This window comes from Bufo bufo, chromosome 8 (assembly GCF_905171765.1).
Source record: "Bufo bufo chromosome 8, aBufBuf1.1, whole genome shotgun sequence".
Lineage (NCBI taxonomy): Eukaryota > Metazoa > Chordata > Amphibia > Anura > Bufonidae > Bufo > Bufo bufo.
Genome location: NC_053396.1, coordinates 12,369,607 through 12,390,538, shown reverse-complemented (window position 1 = coordinate 12,390,538; position 20,932 = coordinate 12,369,607). Strand labels below are relative to the sequence as shown.

General features: G+C 43.6%; 1 protein-coding gene across 1 annotated transcript; it reads right to left on the bottom strand.

The window, feature by feature from the left end:
• Nucleotides 1-2,264: 2,264 nt before the first annotated feature.
• LOC121009135 (ficolin-1-B-like) lies at nt 2,265-19,245 on the bottom strand. Its single transcript, XM_040442017.1, has 8 exons — nt 19,023-19,245; nt 18,278-18,391; nt 14,913-14,966; nt 14,791-14,835; nt 10,141-10,268; nt 4,273-4,402; nt 3,777-3,911; nt 2,265-2,896 (listed from the first exon to the last, which is right to left on the bottom strand). The coding sequence occupies exons 1-8, from the start codon at nt 19,102-19,104 to the stop codon at nt 2,634-2,636; spliced, it is 951 nt and encodes a 316-aa protein (XP_040297951.1). The 5' UTR covers nt 19,105-19,245; the 3' UTR covers nt 2,265-2,633.
• Between the last annotated feature and the right edge of the window lie 1,687 nt (nt 19,246-20,932).

The following is a 20,932-nucleotide window of genomic DNA, read 5'->3' as shown; positions in this document are numbered from 1 at the left end:
GGTGTGCTGGGGCAGCTATCATATATAGAGATATAGCAGTGCTGGGTGTGTTGGGGCAGCTGTCATGTGTATAGATGTACACTTAGCCAGCTACAACAGTAGAAGTCTCATATTTTTTCAATCAGTTGCAATGCACCCCTTATGGCTGTGTGGGTAAATGCTTTGCCTCTGATACATGGAGGTTGTGGGTTTTAATCCCAGACACATCAGGAGACTTCAGGAGACAGTAAGATTAAGATCAAGATCACATTAGCGAGGGGGCCTGCTGCTGTGAATCGATCATATTTAACTAACTTGAAAGTAAACTGTCACACACGCTGCCGGGGCGCCGGGCCCCACACTTTGCTCTATGGTGTGGAGGACTGGGCTCATTACCCTGCCCCAAATTATCATATTTATGTATATGATTAAAGGGATTCTGTCCCCACCTATAAGCCCTGTGAGCTAAACATATGCTCATGTCCAGGGTAGCATTCTGATTTCTAAGGTGGCCTTATAAAACTATTTGTGGCTTTATTCTGCGGAAAAACAGGTTTTACTAACCTGTCAATCATTGAATTAAGGTGCCCAAGCAGGGGAGGTCTGTGGATGCATGGTGCCCGGCCGCACGCATCGGCGTTCGTGCCCAGCGCCGCCTTCTACTCCTCAGTGCCGCCTCTCCCTCCCTCCCTCCTCCTCCTCCCGCTTTGAGATCCTGCGCGTGCGCACAGGCTCAGCCCGATGCTCCATTACGGACTTCTGGCATCGGCTTCTTCTTGCACTGTGCGCACGCGCCGAGAAGGGGACACTGCTACAGGTTGCCGGAAAGGTTTACTGCGAGTAAACTAGAGATGGGAAGTTCGGATCTTTCACATAAATCGGTTCATTTCAATCAGCTCATTCAAATGATCCGATTCATGAATCGAATCTTCGGTTCATTCACTGAGCTGACAAGAAGCAAGTGAACCGAAGCTTAGGTTGCGCAATGCGCATGCGCGGATGCTTCCATTCACTTGCTGAGTCGCTGAGTCGGCTCTTGGTCGGAGTCAGGAAGTTTATTCTTTGAAACCCTGTGTGTAATTATCTACCCCACTGTAGGAAAAAACACAAGCATCCAGGGGGTGTGAATTTAACACTGGGGTAAATAATATAATTAAAATGAAGGGTTAAATGTGTAAATGTATTTAAAAAAAATACGTCTCTCTCAATAGTTCTATAGCTACTGAATGAGACAGAGGAAGGGATGCCTTTAACATATATATCTCCTTGAGAAGCCAATTTGACCCTAAAGGGTTAATTCAACCTGTAATGTAAACTCTGTGTCCTGTCACTTCTCTTCTCTCTCTGCTCTGCAATCAGTAAACCTTTCCGGGATATATTGTTTCACATGCGGGCGTCAGGGAGCCGCTATCTAATAGCGGGAGACTCCCTGAACCTCCGGGAGACTTGAGATCCCTGGAGTTGTAGTTTCCCTGCAGCTGGAGTGCCGAAGATTGCTGATCCCTGACTTATAGGATAGCTGCCTTACATCTGGTGGCATTAGAGGCAGAGCTTGCCAACAGCTCATTCGCATACCCTCTTCTTATAGTCTTCTCAGGAGCGCACATGCTTGTCACCTATTGGATAGGCTTGGCCCCCCCAACTAAAGTAGACAAGATGGAAAATGAGGACCTCAAAGAAAGAGTGTAAATAAACATTAAACAGGGAGATGGGAATACCCCTTTCAAGTGGTTGTGTCACAAAGCATAGTCACCATTTTTCAAACCAGGACCTGGATCGGAATACTTTTGTAATTGAATGCAATTAAAAATGTAGTCTAGCCAGTGAGCTATTCAATGAAATGCATCTGTATAGCTCTACCGCCACCTGCTGTTTGTTCTCTTCCTTATTTTCTGTCCATCTCACTGAGCTGGTCGCACACGTTCAGTTTAAATCTTCACCAGCGGTATGTTCTGTTAGAAGCTCTGTCAGTTATAGGGAATAAGCTGCAGCAGGAAGGGTACGCCCTGTGAGCTGCCAGGCTGAAGATAATCTAGCAGAGCAATTGGAGCAATGAATGTAGAGATCTCTGGATCCATGTGAGGTGCAGGGCTGGTTCTAGCTTTGTTATTGTCATGGACTATATGAGGTCTGATTTTCATTTTTTACATCAATCATGGCATAAATCCTTTAAGCCCTGTCCTTTTTGCAAAAGTGGCGTAGAATTTAAAAAAATGTACACATTCCCTAAATAATAATAAATTCCCTCCATGGTTTGCATATGTTTGATAGAACATTGAACCAAACAGAGAATCATATAATTTATTCTCATTCATCTGCTCACATCCAGGGTCTAATGAGTCCATCAACCTGACTGAGGAGAGAGGGACACACAGATAAGATAGGAAAAGGCTTCACTATTCCTTTGACCGACCCCCCCCCCCCCCCCCAAATTCGGGAGAGTAGATGTCTGACGTGATTGCCCCCTGTAATAATGTAATAACTTGTTGGAGATGGGACGAGGAGATCACGCTGCTTATGAAGGAGGATGAGGACAATTTGAGCTGGTCCAAAAGAGGTCTCAGGGTCTACAACACTGACAGTCCTTGCATAGAGGACCTCTGTCTATAATAACGACATGGTCTCTGATCCGCACTTTTCAGACAATGGCCAGTCTAATTAATAACAGGGCGAAACTTCATTTCTGAAGACTTTAGAGAGTACATGCTGCCTCTGAAAGTGTTCCAGATGACCCCACCGGATTCTTTTGAGTGTTCACCCTTCAGGTATTCCCCATTCAGGTGGGAGCTACGGCAGGCTTCAAACCACCAGGCTCCTTTATAATATTCGGCACAGGGTGTCCACTCTTTTTTAGCCTTGTCGTTCTGCCTATCTTTGGTGGAGAAGGCTTCGTTCCTGTGTAATCCTAGTGAATCTCCTAAGGAAAACCAAAGGAAAGCAACAAAACTATTAAAACATATTTTCCATTATATGAAATATTCTTTCCCTCCAGCCAGTAATGACGCTCTGACGCTCTTTTTATTTGATCCGTAAATACTTTCTATTTCTATATTTCTGGCATCTGTCCGCATGATCAACCCTGATAAACCAGGCACATTGCCTGGTAGAGTTGATCATGCTGAATAAAACAATATGTTTATTTTCTCTATAGGGTTAAAAATTGCCAAAATATATGAATTGTTATATTTATGAAAATTACCTATTTGGGGGCACCAAGGGGCTGGCCATAGCACCAGGAGCACTGTTAGCGCAATGCCCCTGTGTTCTCTGTAGTCACTGCTGCCCTTTGATTGACAGAGGTGTCTAGCTCCACCAGGGGAGGTTAAGTGGCTTGGTGGGTGCGCAGTGTATCCAATAAGCATCCCTCATCAGATCCAATGCACAGGTGATGGGTCACTGAGCCTACTCGACACTTGCACAATGGATCTTCTGATGCTTACCAAGTTTAGGAAGCAGCACTGAGCCTCGGAGCCTGTGTAAGACATCCCTGTCAATCGATTGGGAGAGAGGGAGTACAGACAGCACAAGGGTGTTGCTCTAGTAGTGCTCCGAGCACTATGGCCAGCCTCTTGGTGCTCCAAATAGGTAATTTACATAAATATAAAAATTAATATATCTTGGCAACTTTTAACCCTATTGATAACATTTTTCTTAGTATGATCAACCCTACCAGGCAATGTGCCTGGTTTATTCGGGTTGATCATGCTGATAGATGCCCTTTTTTACCATGTTTTTTGCGTTGTGACTATGGTAGATAATACTAAGGTGTCAGATAGATGAGCATCAGATCCTCTTACCTGCAGTTCCTTTAATGAAACCACTAAAGTTCAGCCTGTAGAAGTCTTCTTCTCCATTAATACTGAAGTCTTTGTATGTGGCGTAGGTTCGATTATTTTCAAAATCTTCTAAATCCACACGGAGCTGAAATTTACCTATAAGACGAAATATCAGATAAGGATGGGGTTCATCAAGAGTCAGCATTTTGGGGGATTTGCCTCCCAGATTTATCTTTAGAAGACTTTTTTTTATATTTGGCTATTATTCTGCTATGAGTTGCTAGGGTTGTGGATAGCTATTGTTTCTCTACCAACCAGATTGTCTGACATATTTCAGCTTGGCAGCAAAAATAGGCGAAGGCAGCAACAAACCCATGTTATGCCCTAGATCAGTGTAAGTTCGAGAAGCCACCAACATCATCATCATCGGGGACATTTATTAGGCTAAGAATATCTGTAATCCAGGGAGACAATAATAACTCCACCACTGATACGACGACCAGGACTTGATCATTACCTTTGGATGTAAGTCGGTGAATATTCTCGTTGCCCAACCAGAATTCACTCAGTTGACTACCAAATCCTCTTCTGTAGGTCTCCCAGTCTTGGTAAAAGTCTACCGAACCGTCCACACGTCTCTGAAACACCTGGAAGGAAAGGTCAATTTACTAGTCTTAGGGTACTTTTACAGTAGCGTTTTTTGATATCAGCAGGCAGTTTCGGCAACAGAACTGCCTACCGAATCCAGCACGCCGTGTACAAACGGAAAGGTTTTTTTTCCGGATCCGTTAGACAGATACAGTAAAATACTGTATCCATCTCATCCAGAATAATTGATCCGGTATTTAAATTTTTTAAAGATCAAACACCCAGCACATGCACAGACCGGAAAACCGGATCTGGTGATGGGGCAATGTCCGGACAACTTTGTACCGGATCTGGCATTAATACATCTCTCTGGAAATTAATGCCGGATCGGCAAGTGCGGTATTGTTCCAGGATTTTGTCCGGAAAAAACACTGTGCAGTATTTTGTCCAGTCAAATACTGTACAAGGGGCGGAACTGAAGACATCCTGATGCTTCCAGTCAGAATGCATTAGGACAAAACTGATGCGTTTTTTTTCCGGTATTGAGACCCTTTACCGGATTTCAATACCGGAAAAGAATAACGCTAGTGTGAAAGTACCCTTATCCTCATACTGTAATTTCCACATATTCTGTCACTGCTGGTGCAGAAACCCAGAGCTGGGTAATTGCAAATAGTTTTTTGTTTAATGTCTGTCATACTATTAAATACCATTCATTGTGATTTAATACAATGTATACCCAGTATGGTTATGCATGGAAGTGACAGAGTTAACCTACTGTGACACAGCCTTTACAGGAGGTTTGAGTGCGGATACTGGATCTGCCCTTAGCTTAGTCTGGTTATAGTCAAAAAAAGAAGAGCGAGGAAGGCCCTTGATTGGATCAAAGTTAGGACCAGTTCACACAGAGTTTTTTGGCGATGTTTTTGGAGCGTTTCTGCCTCTAAATCAGCTTCAAAAACTCCTCAGAACAGCCTCCCATTCATTTCAATGAGAAGCAGCACTTGCTTCTTTTTTTACACGTGTAAAAGAGAAGCCGCATGTCCTATCTTGGGGCAGAATCAGCGCTTAATCTCCCATGGAAATGAAAGTCCATGTATTTTTTGCACCTTTTTTGGTGCAGATTAGCGTCAAATCTCTTTCAAAAACCTCAAGCTGAAAATTCAGCTTTGCATTGAAGCGAACAAATTTTTCTCGCGCTGAAAAATGTCACGTGTATTCCATGCTGATTTTTTTTAAGCGTATTTCATGTGAACCGGCCCTTACAGAGAATAACAGAACCTGAAGATTTTCTACTAAGTGAAAGACCTCGCTCTTTTTCTACAGCACTCAAGAAAGAAAGAGAAAAAGCGACAAGAAGGTCCTGAAATCTTCATAGCGGAGCATAGGAGTCAGACAGAAAGGTATTTGCTTATCAACGCTCTTAGACCTTACTGCAGTGAGGGGCAGTGGCGTAGCGTGGGGGGGGGGGCCGGGGGGGGCCGTTGCCCCGGGGCGCCAGACTGCAGGGGCCGCTGGCGCAAAAGAATCTGTGAGTTTTTCGCTCTGCCTCGGCTGCACTGTGCAGCGCCGCAGAGTGAGGAAGGAGCAGTTTCAGCAGAAGGAGCGCGGCAGTACGGCACTTCACTGACAGGCCCCGCCCACCTTCCAGGCGGGAAAGACACTGCTGCCGCAGTGCCCCTTCAGGACGGACTCCACAGGCAGCCTAAATGAGCGACACTGGCAGTGAGTAACAGTCAGTGCCGCAGTGTAACTGAGTCACTCCCTGAGTGCTAGGTGGGGTGACCAGGCGGTATATCAAGGGGTAATACTGGTAGGCCTGGCCTGGTATATGGACCGCAGAGATTGGCGGATGGCATCCTCTGGGGGTTGTTGTATCTTACATGGGACTGTATGCTGGAGGGGCTGAAGGCAGGGGGAGTGATGTATTTTACATGGGACTGTATGCTGGAAGGGCTAAAGGCAGGGGGAGTTTGTATTTTACATGGGACTGTTTGCAAGAAGGGCTGAAGGCGGGGGGAGTGATGTATTTTACATGGGACTGTATGTTGGAGGGGCTGAAGGCAGGCGGCGAAGAGAGGGAGTGTGATATTATTTACATGGGACTGTATGCTGGAGGGGCTAAAGGCAGGGGAAGTTTTGTATTTTACATGGGACTGTATGCTGGAGGGGCTGAAGGCAGGCGAAGTTTTGTATTTTACATGGGACTGTATGCTAGAGGGGCTGAAGGCAGGGAAGTGATGTGTCTTACATGGAACTGAAGGCGCTGGGGGGTTGTATCTTACATGGGACTGTTTGCTGGAGGTGCTGAAGGCAGGAGAGTGATGTATCTTACACAAGACTGTATGCTGGAGGGGCTGAAGGGGGCCATAATTATTACTATAATACAGAGGGGGCCATAATTATTATAATAATACTACAGAGGTGGCCATTATAATATTAATAATAATAATAATAATAATAATAATAATACAGAGAGGCCAGTATATATAATAATTATACAGAGGGCATTATACTTATGGGCACTATGGGGAGAGGGGAGGTCTGTTATCTGAGGATGATAGTAAAGTAAGGAATCTAAAAAAAAATCTTTGAAACTCTACAGAGATGAGACGCGGCTGAAAGAAGGTTTCATGGTGGTCCTATCTCCGAATGAGGACGCTGAGGAAAGAATCTACATCACAGGAGAGGTCACTGGATGTAACAGGTATGGTGCGGTATTCTCCTGTATATTGCATAGCAATGTGGGCAGCACGGTGGCTCAGTGGTCAGCACTGGTGCCTTGCAGCGCTGGGGTCCTAGGTTCAAATCCGACCAAGGAAAGCATCTGCATGGAGTTATGTCTGTGAAGCTTCTCATTTATATGCATAGAGTTTGTATGTTCTCCCCGTGTTTGCGTGGGTTTCCTCCGGGTTCTCTGGTTTCCTCCCACACTCCAAAGGCAGACTGATAGGGACCTTAGATTGTGAACCCCAGTTGGTTGCTAATGTCTGTAAAGCGCTGCGGAATATAGTAGCGCTATATAAGTGCATTAAATAAAATGTATGTTATGTCCATCCAAATATCTTTTTTTTTTTGGGGGGGGGGGGGGGGGGGGTGGATATAGAAATAGAATTTGGCCCACACTACTGAAGCCTGGCCCCAGACCTCAGGTCACACTGTGTGTGTTCTGAATTTTGGGGCCTCACACCAATCTACTACATTATCTGTACTCAGAGAGTTAATACTGTGTTATCTGTGGTGTTACATAGGACTGCAGGTGCCATCTACGTCATTATCTGTAAAAAGGGGTGTGTCCATAGGTTGGGGGGGGGGCACAATACTTGGCTTGCCCCGGGTGGTGGCAACCCACACTACGCCACTGGTGAGGGGAATACTGCTAAGACACCCTTCACACCTGGCCAGTCATATCACAACCCCTCAGTTGCAAATTACAGCCATCTTAAAAGTAATATTACCAGCCATAGATCCTGCAGACAGAGACTTTGAGAAGATAGAGAGGATAGAGTACTATCATCCCTATCCTTGTTCAATCCATGCAAAACCATCTAGGGAGACTTGCACTGTGAATTGTTGGAACTGTGTTTTGTTGCTGTTGGATAGTACTACAACTCCCATTCTGAACTTCAGCAAAAGGAAGATGTTTGATATCGACATCTGGTTTGGTTACTGACTCCTGCACCCTCCGCCGGATATGGCACTCTACACCTTCTGCCTTGCACCCACACCAAACCTACTACAACATCAAGGGCACCTCAACTACCATCAGGCAGGAGCCCCAACATCAGGGTGTGCCCCTCAGGTTGAGGATTGCCACTGTGATTGACTGTTATAGCCACAGCCATTACCACTCCCATCCTTGGTCGCATCACTGGGGTTCAGAGGGGGATTGTTTCTTGGCGAAGAGTCACAGCGCTGTATAGAAACATATTTTTCGGGGGCGTGGCCTAGAAGCTCATGGAGAAGGACGCGTGAGCGCCGAGCTCCGCCACCAAGCCTCACCATTAGGGGCCTTGAGTCTACAGCACAGACCCCCACATGTCAAGAAGCTGCCCAAGAAGCCCCCACAGGGGGCCATACCTCCTCCAGACCCCCTCCCACCCCCATGGTCCGGGTCTGGTCATCGTTGGGTCTCTTCCACCTGGCGGACATTGTGGACGATTCTACTCTGACACTGAGATCCTTTGCGCAGCTTCAGGACCAATCGAAATTACCGGCGACGGAGGGACTCCACTACCTCCAGGTTTGTCACTATGTGAGCACCACTTTTGGTTCGCTTAAGGTGTCACTCCCTACCCCATTTGAGCGTCTGTGCCGACTGGGCGTAGGGACGAGAGGTCTGATCTCTATCATCTACCGCCTTTTGGCCACATCCGGGGAGGGCGAGATCCCACATGATACATATATGGATAAATGGGCTACCGCCCTCGGATCGCCTCTTTCTCGCAGTGCCTGGCAGACTGTATGGACGAGGCCAGCCCAGTCATCTATCTGCACCACGTATAAGGAGACGCAGTGTAGGCTGCTAATGCACTGGTACCATACCCCTGCACTCCTAAATTCCATAAACCCCACTGTTCCGTCTGTCTGCTGGCGGTGCTTGAACAATGTGGGTTCTTTGTACCATATTTTCTGGACGTGTCCCAGTATCATCCCATTTTGGCGGGAGGTAAGGGACGTGGCTCATTCCCTTTTTGGATCACCTGTACCGCTAGACCCAAAGGTCTACTTACTTAACCTACCACCTCCAGGGTTGAACAAGTACTCCTCCAGGCTGGTCCTCTCACTATGTACTGCAGCCAAATCCTTGATCGTTAAATCCTACCACTAAGTCCATGCTTATAGCCAGGGTCCGTGACAACAGGTCCACGGAATGTCTCACGGCTTCCATTAACAACACCGTGGAACAATTCCAAGCAATATGACTACCCTGGGATACATACCTGGCATTCCCCTAATGGTCTCCCCTCCTACCCTACCATCCCTGCTCTTACTCCCCCCTTACCTGTTCCTTTCCTTTTGTGTCTTGTCAGTTGTCTTATCCCTAGTCCTGAGTTTTATGTGCCACATCTTTGGATATAATTATGGGACCTGTACTACTGTACGCAATGTTTTTTGTGCATGTTCCCATTTTGATGGTTTGCCAAATGACTCTGTATGAGCTATGTCGTACCATTTCATGTTTTTCCCCTTTTTCCTTTCTGTATTATTGAAAATCTGCACGTTATGTGCTAATAAAAATCTACAGTATAAAAAAAAAGAAACTTATTTTTCAGGCAATGTTCCATATATTCATATTAGATCATACCAGTGACGGCCAACTGTAGACAGCTGTTTTTGTCAGTCTTCAACATTATCAGCGGGGGATGGTATCTACTACCATAGTTTGGACCTAACTCACCTTGATTTTTTTTACATTTTTATGTAACTTCTCTTCTCCGGAAAACATGGTTGACCTGTCCAGAAGTCAGACTTTTCTGGCCTCACTTGTGGTCCATAGTTTCCAGTCTTATCCATGGCCCTTTTCATTTTATGATTCTCTTATAGAGTTTTGACCATTTCTTGTAAAACTGTTCTGTCTAAGAAACTGATGCCACACGAGATAAATTCCTCAATAATGAAAAAGCCAAGTAGGTCAGACCAGATCTTTGGTATGATGCCTCCTCATAACCTAGTATGGAGACCAGTGCTTCCTTTCTCCCCTTTATCTCTTTCATCCTTTCTAACACTCCACGTAGTTCTCCTTAGTACTGTAGAGCCACTAATCTATAAGCTGCAGTCCTTATTGTAAACTTACTATCCATCCTCCTCCATCCGTATTCATGTCACATAGCACCATCAGAGGCTGCATGCCGTCTGGGTATATTGTGTACCAGCCATTGAGCACCATGCCTTTATCCCTCAGCTCCTTACAGTTCTTTGCAGCTGCAAAATACATGAGCAAAAATATGCACATATTGAATATTTATATCTTTATGCCTTATATTTATAGAGCACCATGGGGGACAAAGGATAAACGGAAACAATATGAATACTATTGATACTATATGGAGAATAAATAGTATATTATACTCCAGAGCTGCACTCACTATTCTGCTGGTGGGGTCACTGTGTACATACATTACTTATCCTGAGTTACAGCCTGTAATATACTTCAGAGCTGCACTCACTATTCTGCTGGTGGAGTCACTGTGTACATACATTACATTACTTATCCTGTACTGATCCTGAGTTACATCCTGTATTATACTCCAGAGCTGCACTCACTATTCTGCTGGTGCAGTCACTGTGTACATACATTACATTACTTATCCTGTACTGATCCTGAGTTACATTCTGTATTATACTCCAGAGCTGCACTCACTATTCTGCTGGTGCAGTCACTGTGTACATACATTACTTATCCTGTACTGATCCTGAGTTACATCCTGTATTATACTCCAGAGCTGCACTCACTATTCTGCTGGTGCAGTCACTGTGTACATACATTACTTATCCTGTACTGATCCTGAATTACATCCTGTATTATACTCCAGAGCTGTACTCACTATTCTGCTGGTGCAGTCACTGTGTACATACATTACTTATCCTGTACTGATCCTAAATTACATCCTGTATTATACTCCAGAGCTGCACTCACTATTCTGCTGGTGCAGTCACTGTGTACATACATTACATTACTTATCCTGTGCTGATCCTGAGTTACATCCTGTATTATACTCCAGAGCTGCACTCACTATTCTGCTGGTGCAGTCACTGTGTACATACATTACTTATCCTGTACTGATCCTGAGTTACATCCTGTATTATACTCCAGAGCTTCACTCACTATTCTGCTGGTGCAGTCACTGTGTACATACATTACTTATCCTGTACTGATCCTGAGTTACATCCTGTATTATACTCCAGAGCTTCACTCACTATTCTGCTGGTGCAGTCACTGTGTACATACATTACTTATCCTGTACTGATCCTGAGTTACATCCTGTATTATACTCCAGAGCTGCACTCACTATTCTGCTGGTGGAGTCACTGTGTACTTACATTACATTACTTATCATGTACCGATCCTGAGTTACATCCTGTATTATACTCCAGAGCTGCACTCACTATTCTGCTGGTGGAGTCACTGTGTACATACATTACTTATCCTGTACTGATCCTGAGTTACATTCTGTATTATACTCCAGAGCTGCACTCACTATTCTACTGGTGGAGTCACTGTGTACATACATTACATTACTTATCCTGTACTGATCCTGAGTTACATCCTGTATTATACTCCAGAGCTGCACTCACTGTTCTGCTGGTGCAGTCACTGTGTACATACATACATTACTTATCCTGTACTGATCCTGAGTTACATCCTGTATTATACTCCAGAGCTGCACTCACTATTCTGCTGGTGCAGTCACTGTGTACATACATTACTTATCCTGTACTGATCCTTAGTTATATCATGTATTATACTCCAGAGCTGCACTCACTATTCTGCTGGTGCAGTCACTATGTACGTACATTACATTACTTATCCTGTACCGATCCTGAGTTACATCCTGTATTATACTCCAGAGCTGCACTCACTATTCTGCTGTTGCTGTCACTGTGTACATACATTACATTACTTATCCTGTACTGATCCTGAGTTACATCCTGTATTATACTCCAGAGCTACACTCACTATTCTGCTGGTGCAGTCACTGTGTACATACATTACATTACTTATCCTGTACTGATCCTGAGTTACATCCTGTATTATACTCCAGAGCTGCACTCACTATTCTGCTGGTGCAGTCACTGTGTACATACATTACTTATCCTGTACTGATCCTGAGTTACATCCTGTATTATACTCCAGAGCTGCACTCACTGTTCTGCTGGTGCAGTCACTGTGTACATACATTACATTACTTATCCTGTGCTGATCCTGAGTTACATCCTGTATTATACTCCAGAGCTGCACTCACTATTCTGCTGGTGCAGTCACTGTGTACATAAATTACTTATCCTGTACTGATCCTGAGTTACATCCTGTATTATACTCCAGAGCTGCACTCACTGTTCTGCTGGTGCAGTCACTGTGTACATACATTACATTACTTATCCTGTACTGATCCTGAGTTACATCCTGTATTATACTTCAGAGCTGCACTCACTATTCTGCTGGTGCAGTCACTGTGTACATACATTACTTATCCTGTACTGATCCTGAGTTACATCCTGTATTATACTCTAGAGCTGTACTCACTATTCTGCTGGTGCAGTCACTGTGTACATACATTACTTATCCTGTACTGATCCTAAATTACATCCTGTATTATAATCCAGAGCTGCACTCACTATTCTGCTGGTGCAGTCACTGTGTACATACATTACATTACTTATCCTGTGCTGATCCTGAGTTACATCCTGTATTATACTCCAGAGCTGGACTCACTATTCTGCTGGTGGAGTCACTGTGTACATACATTACTTATCCTGTACTGATCCTGAGTTACATCCTGTATTATACTCCAGAGCTGCACTCACTGTTCTGCTGGTGCAGTCACTGTGTACATACATTACATTACTTATCCTGTACTGATCCTGAGTTACATCCTGTATTATACTCCAGAGCTGCACTCACTATTCTGCTGGTGCAGTCACTGTGTACATACATTACTTATCCTGTACTGATTCTGAGTTACATCCTGTATTATACTCCAGAGCTGCACTCACTATTCTGCTGGTGCTGTCACTGTGTACATACATTACTTATCCTGTACTGATCCTGAGTTACATCCTGTATTATACTCCAGAGCTGCACTCACTATTCTGCTGGTGCAGTCACTGTGTACGTACATTACATTACTTATCCTGTACCGATCCTGAGTTACATCCTGTATTATACTCCAGAGCTGCACTCACTATTCTGCTGGTGCTGTCACTGTGTACATACATTACATTACTTATCCTGTACTGATCCTGAGTTACATCCTGTATTATACTCCAGAGCTGCACTCACTATTCTGCTGGTGCAGTCACTGTGTACATACATTACTTATCCTGTACTGATCCTGAGTTACATCCTGTATTATACTCCAGAGCTACACTCACTATTCTGCTGGTGCAGTCACTGTGTACATAAATTACTTATCCTGTACTGATCCTGAGTTACATCCTGTATTATACTCCAGAGCTGCCCTCACTGTTCTGCTGGTGCAGTCACTGTGTACATACATTACATTACTTATCCTGTACTGATCCTGAGTTACATCCTGTATTATACTCTAGAGCTGCACTCACTATTCTGCTGGTGGAGTCACTGTGTGCATACATTACATTACTTATCCTGTACTGATCCTGAGTTACATCCTGTATTATACTCCAGAGCTGCACTCACTGTTCTGCTGGTGCAGTCACTGTGTACATACATTACTTATCCTGTACTGATCCTGAGTTACATCCTGTATTATACTCCAGAGCTACACTCACAATTCTGCTGGTGCAGTCACTGTGTACATACATTACTTATCCTGTACTGATCCTGAGTTACATCCTGTATTATACTCCAGAGCTGCACTCACTGTTCTGCTGGTGCAGTCACTGTGTACATACATCACATATCCTGTACTTATCCTGAGTTACATCCTGTATTATACCCCAGAGCTGCACTCACTATTCTGCTGGTACAGTCACTGTGTACATACATTACTTATCCTGTACTGATCCTGAGTTACATCCTGTATTATATTCCAGAGCTGCACTCACTATTCTGCTGGTGCAGTCACTGTGTACATACATTACATTACTTATCCTGTACTGATCCTGAGTTACATCCTGTATTATACTCCAGAGCTGCACTCACTGTTCTGCTGGTGCAGTCACTGTGTACATACATTACTTATCCTGTACTGATCCTGAGTTACATCCTGTATTATAGTCCAGAGCTGCACTCACTATTCTGCTGGTGCAGTCACTGTGTACATACATTACTTATCCTGTACTGATCCTGAGTTACATCCTGTATTATACTCCAGAGCTGCACTCACTATTCTGCTGGTGCAGTCACTGTGTACATACATTACTTATCCTGTACTGATCCTGAATTACATTCTGTATTATACTCCAGAGCTGCACTCACTATTCTGCTGGTGGAGTCACTGTGTACATACATTACTTATCCTGTACTGATCCTGAGTTACATCATGTATTATACTCCAGAGCTGCAGAACAAGCTCTGTGCAGACACTGAATCAGCAGGGACGCTGGTGAATGCAGCTCTGGATCAGTACAAGATTATTAATATAATGTGGATAGTTCCATGTCACCTGCAGTGGAGGAACATTTCCAGAGCAGAGAAGGTCACCATTCTGTGTGCAGCTTTTGTCTATAACGTCCCCTGATCAGGCTGCTGATACCAATATGTCCTCTTACCTGGAGAACGGATGTAATGACCTTCTCTTACCTCCATATACTGGACTGTATGGGACGCCGTTTTCTCCTTTGCTTCCTAAAGAACCACAAGAAGTCAATTTCTTAGCTCTACAGACAAGAGGGAGTCGGGAGAGATACATATTGCAACGTTACCTTTTTCCCCAGTTGGTCCCAATTTTCCCATTTCCCCAGGATCTCCCTTGTCACCTTGATTCAAAGGGAACGTATTAGAAAAAAAATTTGACTGTAAGAAAAACATGTTAAATGTATTTTTTTAAATGTTTTTTAAAGGAAAAAACAAAGCTCCCTTGGCTAATGGGATAGAAGATGAGGTAGAACAATTATAAACACAGACGTGGACTGGTCCCGTTTTAGAAGCATATCTCCACTTTCATATTTCTCCATAACTCAGAATAAGAAGTCCTAAAAGTAGATAAAGATACCCAAATCAAACAAATAAGTTAAAAGTAATCAACTTGGTCATTTATTTATTGAGGAAAATGGTTCAATATCACATGTCTGCGATTGGCAAAAGTATGTGAACCTTTAGAATTAGCAGATAATTTGAAGTTGAAATTGGAGTGAGAAGTTTTCAGTCGATGGGATGACAATCAGGTGTGTGTGTGGGGGGAAGGGTGGGGGGGGGGGTGCGACCTTGTTGATGTAAAGAACAGGGATCTAGCAAAGTCTCATCTTCCCAAAACGTTTTTGGAAATGTATCGTTGCGCAAAGAAAGGAGATTTCTATGGATCTCAGAAGAAGAGGTATTGATGCTCGTCAGGCTGGAAAAAGTTACTAAACCATCTCTAAAGAGTTTGGATTCCACCAATCCACTGTCAGACAGATTGTGTACAAATGGAGGAAATTCAAGACTATTATTACCCTCCCAGGAGTGGTCGCCCCACAAAGAACATAGCTGCTGCTCTTCAAAAAGAACATTGATCTGCAATTTGCTGAAGATCACGTAAACAAGCCAGAAGGCTATAGGAACAAAGTTTTATTTCATGGATGAGACCAAAATAGAACTTTTTGGTTTCGATAGGGAACATTATGTCTGGAGAAAAAAAAAAACACTGCATTCCAGCATAAAAACCTCACCTCATCTGTGAAACATGATGGTGGTACTAATATCATGGTTTTGGCCTGTTTTGCTGCATCTGGGTCAGGACAGCTTGCCATCGTTGATGAAACAATGAATTCCAAATGATACCGGGATGGTCTAAAAGAAAATGTCAGGGCAGCTGTCCATGAGCTAAATCTCAAGAGAGCATGGGTCATGCAGCAGGATGACAACCCTAAGCATACAAGTCATTCTACCAAAGAAAGGTTAACCCTCTCTGGACTTCTGCCATACATGTACGGCGGAAGTTGGATCTTTAGACATGGCACCTGCCCAGAAGCTGAGTGGACACCATAGCTGCTGGGTTTCTGTTGTATTGAACAGCAGACGCCCAGAGCTAATGTCTGTGATCAGCAATAATGCCAATCACAGACATTTAAACTCTCAGATGCTGTGGTCAATTGTGGGAAGTTTTTTTTTTCCTGGGAGTACTGCCCTCCCGGGCCCAAACAGACATCGAGGGAACCCTTTCTTCGCTGTGGTAGCCTGGAGCCATCTGGAGGTTCTTACACAGGCAGGGCTCCATAGGAACATAATGAAACTCATATAGCCTGCAGTGGTAAATAATAAGTCTATGGGATAAGCAATCTAATGATTACATGTTCAAGTCACCTAAGGGGACTTAATGTAAGTATAAAAAAAGTTTAACAAAATATAAATATTCAAATAAACAATACAAAACATAAAGATAATGTGCACCACTACATCCTAAAATACCTGCATCATTAAAATATAAATGCATTTACCACATACTGTGAATAGCTTAGCGGAAAACAAAATGATAATGTCTGATTTGCCGCTTTTTTGTCCCTTCACCTCCCCCCCCCCCCAAAAAAAAATGAATAAAAGGTGATCAAAAAGTCATACACACTCCAAAATGGTATAAAAAATACTACAGATCACCCCACTAAAAATGAGCCCTCACAGCTACGTAGACATAGCTATAAAAATAAAAAAAATTGTGGTCAGAATATGACCCTGCGAAGATTTTTTTTCAGTATTGAAAAACTGCATAAATTCGGTATCATTGTAATCATCCTGAACCGGAAAAATGGAGGTAACAAGTCCGTTTTACCACACAGAGAACGCCTTAAAAATTAAACCCATAAATCTACGGTGGAATTGGGTTATTTTTTTTACAATTCCACCCCATTTGAAACGTACTGTTTTCTAGCTTCTCACTACATTGTATGCAATATTAAATAGAGCCTTTAGAAAGTACAATTTGTCCAGCAAAAAAAACAAGCCTTTACATCTCTGTGAACGGAAAATTAAAAAAGTTATGGCTCCGGGAAGACGGGGAGTAAAAAATTAAAATGCAAAAACAGAAAATCGCAAGGTCTTGAGGAGGTTAAAGAAGAATAAAGTTAAAGTTTTGGAAAGGTTGAGTCAAAGTCCTGATCTTAAACCAATAGAAATGTGAAAGGACCTGAAGCGAGCAGTTTATGGGAGGGAACCCATCATTTTGTGACACACAGCTAAAAAAAAAAAAATTGTTGCATAAAATGTCATATTGTCGCACAAAATTTCATTTTGTGACATACAATTCTACAAAATGAATTGTGTCTATGCAAAAATACATTTTGCGTCACAAAATGCACTGTGAACTAATTGCACCCTATACAGAATGGGCTACAATTCCTCCAAACCGAAGTGCAGGACTAATCAACAGGTACCAGAAATGTTTAGGTACAATTATTGCTGCACAAGGGGGTCACATCCGATATAGAAAGATATAGAAAGCGAAGGTTCACATAATTTTTCAAACTCACAGACATGTCATATTGGATCATTTTTCCTTCATAAATAAATGATCAAATCGAATATTGTTCACACGTGTGGTTACCTTGATCTAGTTTTAGCACTATGTCGTTTTAGGTCAAATTTGTATTGTAATGTGTTGTGTTTCATCCTATTTGTATGTATAAATCCTTTTGTGTTATACTTGCTGTTACCACTAGATGGCTCTGTGGTAGCAGAAATCAGGAGTAGGATATGCAAGGAGCTGGTAACAGGGAGAAGAAGAGAGCGTGGCTGAAGCCACATGGAGTGCCAGCCCACAGCACCACGATGGCACCTGTCACTATACTGCATTATTACCCAGTCACTTTATTATCCCTGCTCTGCCATCTTTCTGGCACCAGGGTGTTGGTGGTCTGGAGGCTAAAACAAGGTAACAAAGTGACAGTAAAACGCTGTGCAGTGACAGGTGCCATTGTGGTGCTGTGGGCTGGCACTCCATGTGGCTTCAGCCACGCTCTCTTCTTCTTCCTGCTGCCTGAGACTTCTGAACGTGAACCTGCTCAGCAGAACCTATTAAGACTAAGATATACAGCCATCAGATAGGTGAGGGGTTGACACCTTGCAATGCCATGATCAGCTTATTTAGTCTATTTACCTTTCTGTCCATGAGGTCCGGGAGGTCCCTGCAGTCCTGGATATCCTGGGATCCCCGGACACCCTCTTAGAAGAGCCAATTTGTCTGATTCCCCAACACCCATCAGTTTCACATCTGTTTGGAGGTAAAAAGCAAGGATTGTCAAATTTTCTACTACTGAACGGTTGTCTAGTCCACAAAATCCAATTTCAAATGTTTTATCAAGGAATTGGGCGATGCATCAAGATCCTTATTGTTAGCCAGGACAGAGGGAGGTCACTACTAGTGTCTGGTTCTCTGGAGGACCCGGCACAAATGTACATTACACGGACAGGTCATTGATGTTAATGAGAATTGTGAAAATTAAAATTTGCACAACTTTTCTTTATACTGGGCACTGAGACTTAGTTCTGTAGGAATGGACAATTCCTTTAAGGAAATACATGTATTCACCTGCAATGATGCAATGAGGTGTAATACATAACCGGCCACTGACATTTTGAATGTAAGCTCTTCTGTCTAGGACACTGAAAGCTTCATGCCTGCAGTGATAGTTATAACACGTCACTGATAATTTGACTGTAAGCTCTTTTGTCCAGAACACAGCACAGAACAGCTTCCTGAGGCAGTTACAGTCCATAGTAGACACAACCTTCTCATCCTGTGACTGCTACGTCGATAGGAAAGACGTGAAGTGTAAAGGAGATCCTGAAGCTGTCACATATGGGACATGTCTGTCACCAGTAAGGATGTGACTGTCACTTACCTGGACAGGTGTCTTCTGCCTGGCTGCAGAGTAAGGTTGTACCAAGGAGGAGGCTCAGTATGTTTTGTAGGGAGAGGATCATGTCGTCTTCTCTGATCGCTGTTTTTACCTTTTGATATAGCAGTTTATAACGTTCTCTCTGTCCCCGTGCACTGGATATGCTGGCATTTAGTTACAGGAAACCCAAGGTAATTAGGCCAACGACCCCTATTGATTTGTAGAAAGATATTCAAGGGAACCTGTCACCGGGATTGTGTGCATAGAGCTGAGGACATGGGTTGCTAGATGGCCGCTAGCACATCCGCAATACCCAGTCCCCATAGCTCTGTGTGCTTTTATTGTGTCCAAAAAAAACTATTTCATACATATGCAAATTATCCTGAGACGAGTCCTGTCCCTGAGATGAGCCAAGTCAGGACTCATCTGAGGTTAATTTCCATATGTATCAAATCGTTTTTTTTACACAATAAAAGCACACAGAGCTATGGGGACTGGTTATTGCGGATGTGCTAGCGGCCATCTAGCAACCCATGTCCTCAGCTCTATACACAAAATCCTGGTGACAGGTTCCCTTTAGGTGTTATGTGGCTCTGTGCTATTCACACGGCCATTCGGCATTCTCTCCATGTTGCAACCTCCATACTCCTAGTGTGCTCTTAGAGCGTGCGCGCACTCCCGTCCTTCCTTTTAAAGGGCCAATGCACATGCTCACTAAATAATCCCCAAACGAAGGATGAGGGTATTTAAGGCACCCTCCCCAGACAGAGGTTGCCTGAGCTTTAGATTCCCTAGTGATCAGCACAGGCACTGCTGAGAAGTCTAGTGCTTCTGCAATTTATATGCGTTTATCCTGCGTTATCTCCTGTGTGCTTCTAGCCTGCTCCGGCTCTGCCTCTGTACTCCTGCACTCTCAAGTCAAGTATGAGTTCTAGTTGTGTTTTAGTTAACATAGTCCGCCAGCATTGTCTGTGTTTCTGACAAACACCTAGCCTGCCCTGCTACCTCGCCACTTGGGACCTCAAAACCAGCATTAATGTCTAATTCAGTGTTCAGACTATACCTGCGGTTTTGGTGCTTTATAGTTATCCTGAGCACCTGGTGCTTGCACCGGAGTCCCTGACTTTAGTGGGTCATCTGCAAACTACACCAGGACTATCACAGGAGGTAGCGGTCTAGTTGGTTACCCACAGCGAAGTCCAGATCCCTGATCTGTAACATCTTTCACAATAAGTCAGAACTATTCTTACATAGTTACATAGTTAATATGGTTGAAAAAAGACATAAGTTCATCAAGTTCAACCAAGGGATAGGTGGGGACGCGAATCCCAGAAGGAATTGAGACTCAGATTTCTACACGTTTTCATAAGCATTAATGTTTTTTACTTTTAAGAATTCAACTAAACCCTTTATAAAACTGGCTACTGTTCCTGTTGTGACCACGTCCTGAGGAAGTCTATTACACAGATTCACAGTAAGGAAGCTTTGACGCTTCTGGAGACTGAACTTTTTCTTCTCCTGTCGGAGGCAGTGCCCCCTTGTCTTTTGAGGGCATTTTACATGGAACAGTTTTTCATCTTATTTTTTGTATGGCCCTTTATATATTTGTACAGGTTAATCATGTCCGCCCTTAGACGTCTCTTCTCAAGACTAAATAAGTTCAATTCTTTGAATCTTTATTCATAACTAAGACCCTCCAGGCCCCTTATCAGTTTGGTCGCTCTCCTCTGTACTTTTTCTAGCTCCAGGGCGTCCTTTCTATGTACTGGTGCCCAGAACTAAACTGCATATTCCAACGCTTTGTAAAGTGGTAATATTACATCCCTGCCCTGCGAGTCCATGCCTCGTTTAATGCATGACAGTATCCTGGTGGTTTAATTTTAGCCGTTTATACTTGTTACCCAAAGGAATAC

What these genes read in the sequence shown, in the direction of transcription:
- LOC121009135 (XM_040442017.1), bottom strand. Translation starts at nt 19,104, where the DNA reads ATGATCCTCTCCCTACAAAACATACTGAGCCTCCTCCTTGGTACAACC. An exon ending in GGGACCAACTGGGGAAAAAG is followed by an intron (nt 14,836 to 14,912) that starts GTAACGTTGCAA and finishes GTGGTTCTTTAG; the next exon opens with GAAGCAAAGGAGAAAACGGC. An exon ending in TCACCGACTTACATCCAAAG is followed by an intron (nt 3,912 to 4,272) that starts GTAATGATCAAG and finishes TTCGTCTTATAG; the next exon opens with GTAAATTTCAGCTCCGTGTG.